The 16,908-nt window shown below is 59.1% G+C and overlaps 1 protein-coding gene across 1 annotated transcript in view; it reads right to left on the bottom strand.

Moving 5' to 3' along the window:
• ADARB2 (adenosine deaminase RNA specific B2 (inactive)) overlaps positions 1–16,908 on the bottom strand; it is a 336,404-nt gene that overhangs the window by 15,555 nt on the left and 303,941 nt on the right. The window contains exons 4-6 of the mRNA XM_057732894.1: positions 15,733–15,847; positions 4,660–4,828; positions 3,015–3,166 (exon numbers count right to left, since the gene is read on the bottom strand). Of these exons, the coding sequence (XP_057588877.1) occupies positions 3,015–3,166; positions 4,660–4,828; positions 15,733–15,847 (436 nt within the window). The remainder of the gene's footprint in view (positions 1–3,014; positions 3,167–4,659; positions 4,829–15,732; positions 15,848–16,908) is intronic.

The raw sequence follows: 16,908 nt of genomic DNA on the forward strand, positions 1-16,908 counted from the left end.
GTGGACAGCGGGGGCTCTCCACTGGGGGTGGGGCTCGGCCCTGCTGGGGTGCACGCTGCTGTCCTCCTCGCTCCAAGGACGAGGGGCCGTCGGGCAGCTCCGCTGAGAGTGTCCCTCAGACCTGGCCACCGAGCAGGTGCCGTACGTCAGCACCTGCCCTGTGTGTGCCGAGCGCGCGTCTCGTGTGTGCACCTGTGTGTGACGGGGCAGGGCGACTGCGGCACCATCGCCATGGGCCGGGCGAGGGCTGAGAACCCCACCAGCCGGGCACACGCGGCCCCCGGGCAGCCGGGGGAGACCCTGGAGGCCTCTGCGTCCAGGGCTGGAGGTCCTCCTGGGGGGTGACCCCCTCCAGGGAGAGGACCGAGCATGTTGCGCTCTGCGTCTGTGGACCTGATGACACTGTGTGACCTTCAGGGCCGGGCGCCCTGGGCCGTTCAGGAGGGTGGAGCTGAGGCGGTGGGTGGTGAGGCCGGGCGTCTGCAGGGCTGAGCTGCAGGAGGCGGGCGCCCCACGTTAGGGAGTCCCCCACCCCGGGCAGGTCCTGCCTCCAGCAGGCCCTTCGCTGTGGCCTTTGCCCTGGAGGGGCCCTGTGGGTGCGCATCGCCCGCAGCTCTCCTCCGAGGTCCAGCAGAGGGAGGCACCGCAAGGGGAGCCCCCCACGTTGGCCAGTTCTCTCTAACACAAACCAGTTCCTGCGTGTTTGTGCCCTGGGGCGTGGAGCAGGCTCAGTGGCCTGTAAGGTCCTCCACGTGGGGGGCTGTGGGCACGGGGGGTTCTTGCCTGGCTGGCGGGTAAGGAAGGTGATGCAGGACGCGGCTGGCCGTCCGAGGGACAGACCCGCCAGGTGCCGCTCGGGGCCCCGTGGGAGCCCGCGGTGAAACGCCATCCAGAGTAACCCAGGAGCAGCTCCTCATTCCTGCCGGCGCGTCTGCAGCAAAAATGTGGGGAAAACACTTTGTTTTGTCCCTCCTTCCCGCACCTGCCGCTTCTTAAAAGCACCACGAAGTAAAAAACATCTGTGTCTGCAGGAGAGCCCCAGGGTGCACTGAGAACGTATCTGCTTGTTTTTCTAAACCACCAGCTTTGAACGTTGGAATCAAGGCCGGAGAGGCTGACGTGCTGGAACCGTGCCTGGCAGAGAGCGTGGTCTCGGGGGTGGGGGGGAGGGTAGTGGGCTCCCCATCCTCACTCAGCTGCCGTGAGGGAGCCAGTGAGTCAGGGCCACCCCCACGTTGTGCAGGACTTTCCCTCCCGAAACCGCCGTGCTCCTGGCTGGGTCTCTACGATGCCAGGCTTTTTCTGAGAGAAGATGGAAAGATAATTCCAAGTAGCTAATGGACTTCGTTTCACAGCTTCATGTGGGGAGTTGGTACCACGTAGATCCAGCCTGATGTTTCCTCCTTGCTCTCTGCTGAGGCCACACGTGGCCGGAAGGAACACTCTGCAGGACCCGGGGGCCCTCGGAGGGGCGGAGCCCACTGCTCGGTTGCCGGCCCCCCAGCCCACTCTCCTCCTGGGGCAGCTCCTTGAAAGGCCCCTGACATTTAATAGGTTCCCTTTCATGACTCTCAGTATGACGTTGATTCTCCCACTTACTTTCCATAGGTGGGTCTGAATGTCTGTGTCCCCAGATTCTGTATGTTGAAGCCTGATCCCCCATGTGATGGTGGCAGGAGGCGGGGCCTCTGGGAGGTGATGCGGTCATGAGGGTGGACCCCCCATGATGGGATTACTGTCCTTGTAAAAGAGACCCCAGAGAGCCCCCTCACCTGCCTTCAGGTGAGGACACAGTGAGAGGATGCTGTCTGTGAACCAGGAAGTGGGGTCTCACCAGACACTGGATCTGCCCGCACCTTGACCTTGGATGTCCAGCCTCCAGAATGGAGAGAAAAAAGTGTCTGTCCTTTATAAGCCGCCCAGCCTGTGCTGCTCGGGGTGGGCAGGCCCTGCTGGCCGAGATGAAACCGCAATGAAATGTTCCCAGGACCCTATCGCGGGGACTCTGTCCGGCCGCTGCCCGAAGGGGAAAGCGATGGGCTCGGAGGAACGCTGCAAAGCAGGAGGCGTTTTTCTGGGCCTGCATCCAACCTGAGTGTCAGAGCGATAGGTTAAACACACGCAGGGCTTTAAAGGGAGCGATTGCCCCGCGCTTCCTCGTCGTGGGCGGAGGCGGTCACCGCAAGCCGGGATGCGGCGGCCACGCGGAAGTGCTGCTCGCCGCTGCCCTGGGTGATCAGCACACAAGTGGACGTTGCGTGGGGGGTCAGGGCCCAGACACGCCTGCAGTAACTGTGCCGTCTGCTGCGTTTCTGCTGCAGGTTCCCTCCGAGCACGAGGCGGGGCCTGGGGCACCTTGGCGTCGCAACCAGGGGCTGACCCGCCGTCACACACAGAGGCGCCACCTCCCGCCCTCGTCAGGCGCGCCTCGTGCTGCTCCCGGAGGGGTTCACGTGTGTGTGCGTCTGCCTGTGTGTGGTGTGTATACGAGTGTGTGACGTACACGCGTAGCATCTGTAACAGGCTTTCCTGACGGCACCTGGGGAGACACTGACCCCATGAGACCCGCACAGAGGAGGCCATGGCATCCTCCCCCGGACCACAGTGTCCCCTCTTGCGTGGATGTGGCTGCGTCTGTGGGCACCTGCTCCCCTAAAATCCCTGAGAGGGCAGGTCCTGCCCAGGGGGTTCACACCTTTGTGGGTGAGGCCAGGTCCCTGGGGAGATGCCTTTGGCCTCCCCAGTGCTGAAGGAGGCAGACACACCCTGGGGGCGGCCCACGTGGCCCGTGTGCACTGCTACAGCCTGTTCTGCATTCTGGATGCAGGGCTGCCTGACCTGCTGCAGCGAAGGGGCCCTGGCAGGTAGAGCCTCCGTCATGTCTCCAGCTACGCTGCCCCCAGGGATGTGGGCCCCCGACCAAGGTTTTAGAGGAGGTCGTCCCCATGCCCACGAGCCCACCCACATCTGGGGCCGGCACCCACGCAGGCAGGAGGAGAAAGCTGGGCGCTTACGGTCCGTGGCGAGCTCGTAGGGCGAGTGGAGCCGCGCGTCTCCGCAGGGGGACGTGCTCACATAGAGGTGGAACTGGACATCCTCCCTCAGCCGATAGCCGCCCTCCTTCAGCCGCACGAAGATGGAGCGCTCGCCGTCCTCGCGCCGCTTGCTGGGGACAGAGAGGGGCATGTCAGCCACCGCAGGCCGACAGGGTGCCTGGTCCGTGTCTGGCATGAAACCCTCTGGACCAGCCACCGAGCAGCTGGGTGAGTGCTGCAGGCCACAGAGGTCGCGTCCTCGCCCCGCGCATCCTTGCCCTGAGCGCCACCCACTCCACAAGCCCAGTGTCCTTGGTGGTCGTGGCCCCAGACGTGTGTGTTCCTAACACGGCCGTTGGGTGCCTGCGGCCGCCGTGGACAGCAGGTTCTGTGTTAGACGGAGAACAGGGACAGAGGAGCAGGGCTGGCCCAGCGCGGGACGCTCTTCCTCCCCTCGGTTGTGCCCGGGGCTGCCCTCCACCCACGGGTTCCCTCCCATCCTGGTGGTGGCAAGGGCCCCCCAGCACAGAGCAGGCCTGGCTGCGGCCCCTCCCAGACCCATTCTCACTCGTCACGGGCAGCTCCTTCCTGCGGGTCTTGCTGTTTTTACACGTTCTGCCCCATTGGTGATGGATTCTGAGATCACAGAGGCAGCAGAACAGACATTTTCTCTCCGGGAACCCTCGAGGCGCCCCATCAGCCTTTCTGCTTCCCTGCCTCTGCTCCTTCTGCTGTCAGGCAGCCAGCCCCTCCCCAGAACCTCAGAGCAAACGCCCGGCCCTGGCTTTCTGCAGCCACTGCCCCCCCATGACCCCCGAGGGTAGGGTCCTGAGTGTCCCCCGGACTGCAGCTGGGTGCACCCCCCCACAGCCAGCCCTGCAGGTCAGCCCGGGGCCACGGTGACAGGTCCGCAGTTGGGGATGTTTGGAAATACTTCTGACCCGGCAGCTGGATGCTCGGGAGAGAAACCCGTCCCGCATCTGGAGGGCCTTCCAGCCCCCTTTCCCACAGGCAGCTGCTCCTGGGTCCAGGGAGGAACTGAGGATCAGGGGCTCGGATGACAGGGAGCCACGTGGGAAGCACCCGGGCCCGCCTTCCCTGCGCGGCTGCTGCATACACCAAGCGCACGCGGGGTCACTGCCCGAAGTCCCCAGGGCCCTGCTGCGAGTGGGGGAACACAGCGGTTCTGGCGGAGCCCCGCTGTGTCTGGAGGGCTCCGAGCAGGGACATGCTACCGCGTGTGCCCAGAGCCACCTGCACAATGCACCTGCCCGGGGGTGGCAGAGGGAGGTGCCCCCGGGGACAGCCTGCCGCTTCCTGACGGCGCCTGACACCCGCTGGGTGTCCCGCGCACGTGGCTCAGGGTCTTCATTACAGACCCCCCCCCAATAAGCAAACACGCAGGGAGGAGGAGGAAGAGCAGAAACAGCCCATCCCTGGCTGCCTGCGTCGGTGCCTGGGCACCAGGCGCAGGAACGGTTCTCGCTGGCCGCTGGGGTACGGGGAGAGCCCGCCCCGCACAGGAGGACCGGGCTCAGACCTGCTGGCTGGTCTCATCCAGGTGGGGCAGCCTGGGGGCCCCGGGACGAGGCCTGGGGAGGGAGACAGACGCAGCCTGGCTCACCTCAGGTGCAGCTCCAGCTGTGTGTACAGGAAGTGGACCAGCGCCCTCCTGGCCACGACCTCCGCGTGGCAGTCGTTGACCACCAGCCCCTGGTCACTGATGTGCTCACCGCTGATGCACTTTGTCCCCGAGGACAGGACGACGACCCGGGCTTGCCTCACGTCTAGGCCTGGGGGCAAAGGAGGCGTCAGAGCCCCGTGGCCACTGCCCTCCCCGTGGGGCAGGGGGTCTGCTCTCCGCCTCACCCAGCGACCTCCCCCGCCCCCCTGCACCCAAGCCTCAAGTTCACCTGTAAATAGCCAGCGGGGGCGGGGGGGGGAAGGTGCTGGGGGCGGGAGGGCGTGTGCACACCTGGCTCAGCTGCGAGGCCGGAGTCGCGCCCAGAACTCCGTTCACTCCCCAAATCCAGTTCAGAGGGGCCCTGCGTGTGTGAACCCAGACTCCCGGCCTGATGGACATGAGGGCCGCGTCTCCCCACGTGTGTGTGACCCAGACAGGGCGGGACCTGCCACCAGGCGTGCCCGTCCCAGATGGGGAGGAGGCCCCGCCGTGTACCCAACCACCCAGACTCACCCCCGGAAGCCTCCCACTCCCAGGCCTGCGGGTGAGGAAGATTCACCCCCCGAGTGGATGAGTCACTGACGGGAGGGCCTCGTGCTCAGGATGGCGGGATGGCGGCCAGGACAGACGCAGGCCCGTCCCCGCCTGGCTGCCCGCCCACACCTCTGAGGCAGGCTCAGGACCGTCGGCGGCCTTCCTGTGCGCGGCCAGCACCCCTTGGCGCTCAGAGCCCGCGGACGGCCCGGATCCCGCACGCAGGCACACTTGCTTCTAGGGCTGCTCGCCTCGGCAGCTCTGCCCTGAAGCTGGGGCTCTCCTCTGCGTCCAGACGGCTCGGCCCAGCGGGGAGCAGTGGGAGGCGTGGACGCCAGGCCGCCCGTTCCCTGGGGCTCCTGTGAACGTGCAGCCTGGGCCGAGGGCCGCTCTCGACGCCCCCGAGAGGCTGGCAGGGACAGCAGGACGCCCGGGCCAGCGTGTCCCTCTCTGGAACTGCCTCTCGCAGAGGCTGCGGGCTCGGCAGTCCTGGGGGTGCGGGGGCGGGGTGGGCTCAGTGCAGAGCGGGAGCCGCCCGGGACCCCGTCTCAGGAGCTCCCGAAACAGGCTCAGCCCCGAGAGCAGCGGCAGCGGGGGCGAAGGTGCGTCGAGCTCTGATCTGACGGCCCAGGTGCTCTGTTTTCCCCAAAGAGCCGCAGGGCAGGTGGGAGGGAGGCAGCAGTAATGCGTCCCTTCCACCCAGCGCTTTCTGTCCTGAGATCCTTAGGACCCCGGGCGGGGGGCTCGGGAGGGAACGCGGTCCCTTCGGGGGCGTGCGCAGCTGCTTCCTAGCAAACCGCACGGGTTCCTGGTGAGAACAAAGCCACTGGCGTTCTGTTCGGTGTGGCTGTCGTTTCTCTGCGCGTGTGTGAAACCGGTGTACGTAACGCGATGTACCACCACAGTGCTTGCAAGTGAAATAATACGAGCGGCCCAATATTGACCCCCCTGTAGGGGACTGGTTGGAGCAGAGTACGTTCATCTATGTGCTGGGCCCCTGTAGAGAGGTTCTCTGGAGGGAGAGAAGGACCTCTAAGGGACCTCGTTTTGTGACAAAGGCAAGGAGTGGAGCAATGCGTGCAGGCCCCAGGTTGTGCTGTGAAGGGCAGGGGCGTGCATCAGGGCTGGGGTCCCACCCGTCCTACCAGCTGCTGCTAAGTCAGCCGGTGACTGTTGCGAGGACTCGGGAGACGTGCGACTGATCCCCAGACGGAGACGAGGGGCCTGGGGACGCGCAGCGTTGCTGGCAGCAGGAGCCCTGTGCTGGCTCACACGCCCTTGCCCGTCTCAGGTGGCGGGTGCAGGGCCCTGCGGGCGCTGCCCGTGCACTGGGGACCCTGAGCTTGGGGACGGCACCTCCCCGTCATCGGTGGTTAGCGAGTCCCAGCACAAAACAGTACCTCGCCCTGGAGACTGCTCCCTGCAGACACACTCCAGGGAGAGTGACCGCCCGTCTCTGGCTGGCCTCCTGCCTTGCCCTCCTCAGCCCGAGGCTGGTGTGTTCAAGTGCTAAAGGACTCCCCACCAACTCTCTCCCCCGCCAGCGAGACTGCTCCCTGGACGTGCCAGGTGACCGGGCTGGCTTGCTCACCAGCTGGCCGCCTCTGAGGCACGGAACTCCAGGCCAGCAGGGGTGCAGCCCTGCCCGCAACTCTGGGGAATCTCCCAGAACGACGCTTATTTGTTTAGCTGGGACCAGGCGATGCCTAGCCTCTTCCAACTCCAACTAGAATTTTCACAACACTGCATCTGATTACGGAGGAAATGATTACCAAACTTCTCAGAGTAAACCTGAATGTAAAATATACCAACCAGCATCAAAGAAACAAATACCAAAACTACTGAAACGAGAGCCAGAAAGGAGAGATGTTCACCCCGCGTGCAGACTGTGTGCCGTGTGCTTGGTCCTGACGCCCTGTTTTCCGGGCCGTGTCCAGTGAGTGTAATGGCTCGAGTGATAGAGTTCCCGCCGCCCCCTGGGGAAACCAGGCTCGGCCCCTGTGGGCTCGGCGGTCAGGAGACCTTTCTCCACGGACCACTCGACCCTCCCACACGTTTCCTTCTCACCCAGGCTCCAGCCACCCCGTGGTTTTCACCCTGTTTGCAGAGAATTTCTTGCAGATTCACATCTAGTTATTGTTTGGTCCAAGTCTGTGTTTGATTCTCAGTCTTTTCCTGCGATTCAGTTTCCTCCTCTTCTTAGCTTTCTATTCTCCAAATTTCCTCGAGTCAGTTTGAAAGCTGGTGGACTTAAGAATGCCGGCTCACATGTGTCTGGTCTGTGATGGACATGCCTGGACTGAGACCAAAAGGAAAGATTTTCACTTTTGACAGGGGTGGGCAGTGGGGGTGTGGGGGGCACTTTTCTCCCCCTGGGATCTTGATTTATGGCGTCTCCACAGATCGGAAGACACCAGTGTCGCAGGGCTTCATTCTCTAACCATTGCAAAGGCACCGGTTTTAGGGGGACAGTTAGTTACGCGTAAGGGTCTGCGCGTTGCCTGTGGGTGAGGGGCTTGGGGGGGCCCCATGCAGGCCCTAGGAAGTCAGCTCTCCCCACCTGCCCCGCCACCAACCTCCTGACGCCGTCTAGTCTTTTCTGGCTCCAGTGGCTGGTGACCATCTGGTCGGTTACTGAAAACTCCTTGGCTCGTGGTGACGACGCAGGTGTGAGCCCATGTGAGACGGACATGCCCTCGCCTCCCCTCTCCTGATGCATCTGACTGACGGGTGGGACCCCTTCATCAGCAGGAGCCACCCCCCTGCCCACCTCCGCCCCGAGGTCCCTGACCTGGGACTGACCTGGCTCCACCTGTGTCAGCCTTGGGGACCGTCCCCTCCCCAGGCTCTTCCTGGCAAGGTGTCCAGAGCGCTACATCCCAGGCTTCCCAAAGCCCAGCAGAGCAAGAGACAGGACGGGTGAGACGTGCCCTGAGCAGCCCCGTGGGGAGGGTCTGTGGTGCCGGTGGCCATGCCGTCGACGAGAAGCCAAGACCCCCGTTCCCTCAGTTAAACCACGAGGCCTGGGTTTCCTTAAAGCGACTGCCCCCCCCCCCCCAGGAGGACATCAAGTGCTCCTCTAGGATTTACCCCCCAAGCAAGTCCTCCTGAGCGGATGGATGAGTCTTGAAAATGTAAATACAGAGGAATTGGGTGAGAAAGAATAAACCAGGACCCCAAGTGCATGCATTTGAAAATCAAAAGCACGTCAAAGGTACGGCTTTACCCAGCTTCACTTTTGCTCTTTAATTAGTCCCGACCCTTCAGAATATTGTCGTACCTGCAGCCACACGGGGGTGGTGGGGGGGCGGACGGAGCTGATTAACTTCTCAGCTAATGGACGGAGGCTGCCCAGCGACTTTGCGGACGCTTCCTCCTTCCTCCTGTTCTTTTCCTTCCTTCCTACCTCCTCCTCCTTCCTTCCTTCCTCCTCCTCCTTCCTTCCTTCCTCCTCCTCCTTCCTCCTCCTCCTCCTTCCTTCCTCCTCCTTCCTTCCTTCCTCCTCCTTCCTTCCTCCTTTCTCCTTTCCTTCCTCCTCCTCCTTCCTCCTCCTCCTCCTTCCTTCCTTCCTCCTCCTTCCTCCTCCTCCTTCCTCCTCCTCCTTCCTCCTCCTCCTCCTTCCTCCTCCTCCTTCCTTCCTTCCTCCTTTCTCCTTTCCTTCCTCCTCCTCCTTCCTTCCTTCCTCCTTCCTTCCTCCTCCTTCCTTCCTCCTCCTTCCTTCCTCCTTCCTTCCTTCCTCCTCCTCCTCTCTTCCTTCCTTCCTCCTTCCTCCTCCTTCCTTCCTCCTCCTTCCTTCCTTCCTTCTTCTCTCCCTCCCTCCCTCCTTTTTTACAAGCAGGCATGACCAGCATGTACAAGCTGACCATCATGATTAGGGAGAACACGGAATATTTTGTGAATAAGATAACATAGTTTAAACATCCCAAAACAATCCCTGGCACATAGACAAAGACTAGATATTAGTGTCTTTTCTTTTTATTCTTTCACTAACAAGCTTAGTGTTATGTTTCCACTAAAAAAAAATTGCAGTTTAAGAGACTAGAAAAAAGATGAGGTTAGTTTTATTGCCTCAAGATAAGAGACACAGTGTTGGGTTTTCCCATGAAATCTTTCGGGCAGTGAAACGCTGGGTTATGACTTGATCACGCAGATCCAGGAGCATGTGAGCAGCTCTGACGGGGCCACCTGATCCCAAAAGAGTGCAGCACACACTCCGTCTTCTTCCCTTCTCTGCGTATTTCCTTACGTGCACCTCCTTCCCAAGAAGAATGAACTAAGGCGTCCCGTGGCCGGCCAAGCTCTGATCCGCCGGCACCTGGGGAGTTCTTCCAGACGAGACTCCGTGCATCTGTCCCCGAGCCGGGGCGGGCTGGCCGGGCCTAGCGCTCCTCCCCGCTCCATTTTAAGGAGGGCTGTTTACCACGAACGAGTCCTCAGGTGAGCTGCGCAGGGTCACTGGTCAGTCTATCCTGCGTTTAGTGGTTTGTTTAAACCCCAGATTTAAAATCAGTGATCCCTCACACTCACGTTGTGGGAGGTGTTGGCCTCCATGAGTCTCGGTGCGTCTGAGCCTGTGTCCTGTGTCTCCATGGAGATGCCGCGTCCACTTGGCGGTTATGATGACCAGTCCCAACTCTCATCACAGCAGGGGCTCCGCCCAGGCGTTCTGTCCAGCTCCCCTGCTCCCCTCACCGCCCCTGTGCCCGCTTTTAATTTTACCCTCAGCCACCCAGGGAGAAGAAGGGAAGAACGGGCTCTGGAACACAGGCAGTGAGGTCCCTGAGTCCTGCTTCTGCGAGGCCTCTGCGGAGACGGCTTTCCCGAGTGCTCCTGGGGAACTGAGCAAAGTTTCAGCTGTAAACGGTCAGGGTTTATCCAGCGCAAGTGGGAAAGCAGCGTTTAAGTGCTGGTTCTTCTCAAGCCCGGCACGGACCCTGCAAACGCAGGGTCTCCACTCTGCTTGCTCACCTGAGCAACACACACACAGCAAACACCTGCTGCGTCTCTCGACGCGGGAAGTTTGCTAACGTTCCACTGCTGAGTTAACCAGCATTTCCAATTTTCCCTGGATAAGACAGGCCTGACCACCCTGCCCAGAGGATCTGGCTTTCTGGATGGCATTGTTCTGGGCTGTTCTCTCCTGCCCGACTGCAAGGGAGGTGCATTTCTTCAGGGCAGTTATAAATCCCAGGCATTTGTGCAGGTTTAAAGCTGCATGTTAATTTAAATGGAAAAGAGTGTTTTAAAAGCCACAGCTTCTGAATGTGTTTTGCAGGCCAGGCTAGCAAAAGATAGGTTTCAATGTAAACTTCTAAAAGTATACACTAGGAAACTCTTTTTTTTTTTTCTGGTTGTTTAATAACCTTGGAAATAAACAATTACACGACCAGATCTTCAGTCCTGCGCCTGGAGCAGCATCCAGAAGCGACCTGGGCAGGAAGGACAGGGACTGACAGCTGCATTTTCACATCGCGCCCCCACCCCGCCCCCAAGGCGTCAGGGTCACCCGGCTTCCTGGTCTTGGTATCTGTACGTCTTAAAGTCGATAATAAAGAGTCCCACCTTTCCCGCTTCCTGGGCTGGAGAAGTCAACTGATTGGTGTGTGTGCAAATACTGTCAAAGGTACACATTTCACATCAAATGAGAAGCGCTATCCATAGCAACCCCAGAGGCTCCTCCTCGTGGAAACGCTGGAGCCGTCAGAGCCATCACTCCGCGACCAGCCCAGTAACGTGGCCCTGGTTCGGGATTGAGAGGGGGGTTTGCTTCCCCTCACTTTCCAGCCCCCGCGGGCAGGAAAGGTTCCAGAGAGAGCAGATCTGTGACTCTGGCTCCACTGGGGGGAGCTTGACCTCCACAATCTGCTGGAGAAGAAGCCCTGCGGGTGCAGAGGAGTGAAACGCAGAGGGTGGAAACGGGGGCCCAAATTGCAGCACAGAGGAGCTGCTGCAGGGGCACCCGTGTCCCAGGTCGACCCCAGAGACGTCGCAACGCTCAGAGTCAGCAGGGCCAAGGGCAGGTGTGAGCCTGCATCCCAGACGGGCTCATCGAGTTACATTTTAATTAAGTGGCTGCCCCACCGGGCCACCCTCCCCTCCTGCTTGGAGAGGACGCTGGGGTTGAGGGACTGCCTGGTGGGAGGTGTATGTCCTCACTTTGGCCTCAGGTGGCCCCTTGCTGCTGACAGTGGGCTCCTGCCTACCTGTCTCAAGGAGGTGCTTGCAGATGGAAACAGGTCGGGGGTGGGCAGCGTTTCTGTTCAGGCGGGAAATCCATGCCCAGTGCCTACGACAATCTGCCTAATATTTTGCTTGCAAATGTGGATCTTTGGACAAAAATCATAACCAGGATAAAAGAGAAAAACTGAAAATAAAGAAAGAGAGCCGCTCGTCATGGAGAAATCGCACCCATCAGAGAGCAGAGGGGCCAGGAATCTGCTTAGTTGGGGGAATGGGAGGAGACCCACGCCTGTAAGGCTGGAAGAACATCCCTTGAAGAAACAGGAGGCAGAGAACAAGAAGGACGTCTCAGACAGTAACACAGACTGCAAAGGTTAGGAAGTGGGGCAGTTGGAGAGCTGTCAGAGAAACTTAAGAAATTTCCAGAAACACAGAGTAAAAGGGAGATGAGCAACAAGGAAGGAAGGTAAACAACTGGGGATTAACTCAGAAGACTGAAAATTTGACAAAAATGTGAATCAGTGAAGGAATTTATCAAAGAAATGATACAAGGAAAAACTGCACAAATAAACAGCTTAAATGTGTCAGGGAAAGTGACTGGCTGACACCTACCCAGCCTCATGAAATTCCGTAGAATTCAGGTAAAAAAGACCTTCCCTTCTGTAGAATTCAGGTAAAAAAGACCTGGGCAGGGGGGTGACTACTGCAAATAAATGTGGTAGAAAGGATGTTTCTAGTCAGAGATCCTAGAGAAGAGGTCATAGAAAAACCCCTTGAAAATGCTGAAGGCAAGTCAGCTTGTGGTCAGAGCCCCGCAGCAAACCCTTCCGGAGCACGGGAACCAAGTCACAATGCTTTGGGAGACGCAGATACTCAGTTTCTCTCTTGCGCATTTTAAAGATGTTTCTAGAGACAGGGGACGGCGTGGATGCTGGGGACGGTGGTCCAGGTGGGAGGCGTGGGGACCCCTCGGCCTGCAGGGCAGAGGCTCCGGCAGCGGGGTTGGCGGGTCTGCGCCACGGGCGTGATGGCTGGGAGGGCACGTGACCTCCCAAAGCTGTTTAAGAACGTCTAGCTGCTGAGCCAGCCTTCGGTGTGATGTGGTTTGAACTGGTCGGGGGTGGCGGAGGGGAAGCGAGGACAGATGTGACCCCCAGGAGGAGGCACTCTTTCCCCAGAGACGTCCCTCCGCTGAGAACCGCGTGCTTCCCGCAAAGGGCCTGGCTCTGTGCGCGATCTTACAGTGTCCTGGGCGGTGGCTACTGCTTGGTGGTTTCGACTCTCAGACTCAGGGCACAGGCGGCGCAGAGGAGACAGTCACGGTACAGACAGCATGTCAGTGTCCCCGGGGGGGACAGTGTAAAAGCGCACCCGTGCAGAGCAGTCGGCTGGGGAAGAGGGCGGACAGCCGCCGCCCCTGCTCTACACAACAGGAGGTGAAGATGCACCCCTGGACTCAGCAGGTGTGCATTACAGATGCAATAACGAAAAATAAAAACGGATCCAATTTTAAAGTGTGAACCAACAGATGTGATTTAGAAGAGACAACCTAGACATACAGAACCAGCACAGTGTTTAGAGTCACAAGAATAGAAATTAAGACTGATTCAGCTGTTTGCCCTCAAGTGTGCTGGGGGGGTGGGGTGTGGACGCGGCTTTCTGTTCCTAAGCTCTCTTCTGTCCGAGTTCCCACCGAGGTCTGTGCTGTTTTCATAGAAGTGAAAGCGGTCCTGTACATAAGCGCATAGCTTTTGCCGTCATATTTCTCAGAGTGGCTGCGAAACGGCCTCCAGTCACTCGTGAGAGAGACGTTACGTGAGCTACTTGCTGCAGACGAGCTGGCGTCTTCTCACCTAAGAAGGGAGGGGCAACAATTCTTGTTTTGTTTCAAAGTGAATTCGATTTGATAGCGTTGTGATGTGTGTTATAGAAGCAGGAACAGGGCACATCACCCTTCTCAGAGTTCCTCAGGCGTTGGCTTGAATAACTAAACTAGAATTAAGATTAAATTTCCCATCAACCTTAAGTGAATATTTGAAAATATTTCTATTAGTAATTTTGCACCATCGCCCCAATCTCTTTTTAATCTTTTAAATCTTCTCTTTATAACAGGAAAGTAAACTTCAGCAATTTATTCTTCTATGTTCATAAATGACTAATTAGTGTAGGTTTACCTTGTCAAGTCTCACTTTTATGTAATACATTTAGCTCCTATAGATACATTGCCTGCATATAAAACAGTGTATTCACCGGCCACTTTTAAGTCCTGTTTCCCCACACGTCTTTGTAAAGCATCACTGTTTTCCAAGGGAAGTCTGAGAGTAGCTTTCCAGATTTTCTGGAATCGAATTTCCCAGAAAAGTGGAAAGATATTGGACAGTCACAGCTCCAGAGCTGGGAAATGTTGAAAAACGACTCGCTAATCCCTGACACATGCGTTTGGGGTTGGGGCACCTCGCACAACAAAGAAGAAATGTTGGTTGCTGCCTTTGCCCCCTCCCCTCCCCGCTCCTTCCGTCTCTCCTTCCCATTCCCTGCTCAGCCCAAGCTAATTTACACTGTGTTATCCTGGAAGCTGTGCAGAGAAATGCACGTGACACTCCAGATCTTAATATTTGCCCAAGTGCGGGCTGTGATCCTCCAGCCCTGCGCGTAACTTCTTTTCACGTTGGTCCAAACTGTGAGAGTCACGCGGGCAGCCCTGGGTCTGTTTTATTCTCTGCCGTTTGCCGAGAGGCCGGGAGAGCCCGCGGCCCGAGGCAGGTGCCAGGTCGTAATCTGCGAAGGACACTGACCTGCACGTCTCTGTAACTGCTGCACGCACACAAGCACACTGAACCTTCCAACGACCCCACAGGTGACTGTGACTGTCACCCCCTTTTAAAGGCGGGGAACCCAGTCCCAGAAAGGCCTGCTGGCCCGGGCACTGCGCTCGTCGCAGGAGTTGCTGGGCTCAACCCTGGGTGCCACCTCACTGCGTCCTGGACCCCGCATGCCCTGCAGGGGCTGTGTCTTTCTTCAGCACCCGCTACGGGTGCAGAGTGCAGCCCATGTCTGGCTAGTGGCTGCCATGGCTTCGTGGACGGAGGGCCTCCTCCAGCCGTCGTGGTGTGGACTGAGGGGGGCTCTTAGCCCTCAATGTGGGGCATTTCTTATTCTGCAGGGGGGCAGGTGTTACCAAATGCCAGTGGCTCGGGCAGGATGCCTGCCACCAGCGTCTCTGATGGAACAGAGTTACCTCTGACTTAGAACATTATTTGTGTAGAGTAATTTTTACATTTCAAAGCTTTTCATGTGCCTTATCCTAGGCACCAAGTTACACTGTGAGGAGGCATTTTCATTCTCACATTCAGGAGAGGTCCTGACCCCAGTGGGCTTGCCCTTGGCGATCCCGAGGAGCCCCTGGGTGTCTAGAATGAGAGGAAAAGCGGGCCAGTCATCTGGCTGTTAGTCGACTTCTAACATCCACGTTTTGGACATCAGGTAGGGGGTCTTTTTCAAGTCTTAGACTTGGTCTACACTGGCAGAGAAGTGTTTGTGAGACCTAACTTGCCCCAAAGTCAATTCTTTTTTCAGTAGTCATTCTCTGGTCGGTCATTACCAGCTCGTCCAAAACTTTGGAACTAGAAACGCTTGACTTCAGATAAACAGCTGGCTAGTTATTATTAGTAGGTTAGTTGTGAGATGTTTTCACCAAAAGTGACAACTTAAAACTAAGCATCACTTTCTCCTGACCTGGCTTGTAAGAGCAGCCGCAACCCTGGCTTGTAAGAGCAGCCGCAACCCCCATCAGGGCTGTTTCCCGCCCGTTCTGCCCCCTGAGAAGGGGACTCCGTCAGCGAGCAGTTAGGGGTGGGGGCTGCTGGTGGGAAGGGGTGCATCCAGTCTCCTGTGATGGGATTGTGTGCAGGGTGGTGTGAGCCCAAGGTAGGGCCTCAGGGGTCTCGGGGGAATGGGCTTCCCTGAAGGGGCTGTCTGCTGTGCCCCAGGCCAGACCTCGGCTCAGTCGTACAGACATGTCGCTGCCGGTTCTCCCCGACTGCGGGGTGTGGGGAGACACCTACCAGAAAGGGACCGCCGGGCCCTCAGTCACCTGCCTTCAGGGGTGCCGCCAGGAGTGTGTGCTGAGATGGCTTTGGGGAGGCTGGTTGTCTACTTTGTCCCTGAACCTGGGTCCTATCTTTGCTTTTCTTTCGCGTCTTCATGGGGAAGAGAGTTCTGGGTCCCAAGCATGAGCCCACGCTACGCTATGCTCCTTCCTGGCAGGCAAGATGCCCACGGGGAAGCCAGAGGCATTACCTTGGGTCATGACGATGCCGGCCAGCGCCTTGTGGCGGGCGTGCGCTGTCGCCAGGCCCACGGCCAGCTCGCGGAACTTCTGCGTGACCAGCTGGGACACCGTGTCGGCGAATTCCTGAAAGACACAAGCAGCAGGCCTCTGTGATGGCTGCACTGCCGCCGTGTCCTCCCTCCTCCAGGCCGCGACCCCACCGGCGGCATCCGAGGTCCCCTGCCCCGAGGCGCCCCGCCACCCAGGCCTCGGGACATCACATAGGAGGCCTCCATTCTGAGACTCGGCCCTGGCATGGCCCCCAGACCTGAGCCCTGAGCCTGTGCAGAACCTTTTGCGGGGGGGGGGGTACGTCCCCTGCCTCCCTCCCGCCTCGCAGAGGCTTCTGGCGGGGCATTTGCACACTCACATCGGACAATCGGTTCCCACTTTCATCTAGGATTCTAAACGCCCCCACGTCCAGGGACCGCACCCCAAGGCTGCCCCACAGCCCGCGCCTTCCATGTTCCTGCTCACATGCATGTGTATACACACACACACACACAGATACACACGTGCACACACACGTACACACAGACCCACACACACTTGTGCATACATGCACAAACACAAGCACACAATCATTCAGACAGCGCAGCCACACGCGTGCACACACACATAGAGATACACGTCTGTGTGCACACACATGCACACCGAGTTGATGTAATCCCGGTGGTTGAGTTTTCTGAAGTGACCTGTGTTTCTGCGACGGCGGCACATGTGAGACACGCAACCCGTGCCCCCCAGAGAGTGTGGCGGCTGGCTCCCTGCTTCCTCTGGGTCCCACAGCTGAGGCGTCTGCAGTGGCCACGACACTGCCTTTCAGTCGACTCTCACAGGCTTGGAGTCAGAGACCCTGGTGTGCGTCCACGTAGGCCCGACCTCCTGTCCTCTGACCTTGCCCGGGGTGGGGGGAGTGGGGGACGGGGGCCCCTCCAGGCGGAGGATCAGGCCACTTGTGCCGGTGTGAGCGTGGGACCCCCCAACCCCGTGTCCCCCCTCCAACCCTGTGTCCCTCCCGGCAGGGTGGTCCCGGCGTCCGCGGGCTGTGACACAGGGTGCCTCCGTGGTCCGCTCTGGAACCGGGTTTTGGCACCTTGGTGTCGCCTCCCGTCCCCAGGAGTCGAGGACGGAGCTGCTGCTCT

This window comes from Hippopotamus amphibius, chromosome 4 (genome assembly GCF_030028045.1).
Source record: "Hippopotamus amphibius kiboko isolate mHipAmp2 chromosome 4, mHipAmp2.hap2, whole genome shotgun sequence".
NCBI classification, from domain to species: domain Eukaryota; kingdom Metazoa; phylum Chordata; class Mammalia; order Artiodactyla; family Hippopotamidae; genus Hippopotamus; species Hippopotamus amphibius.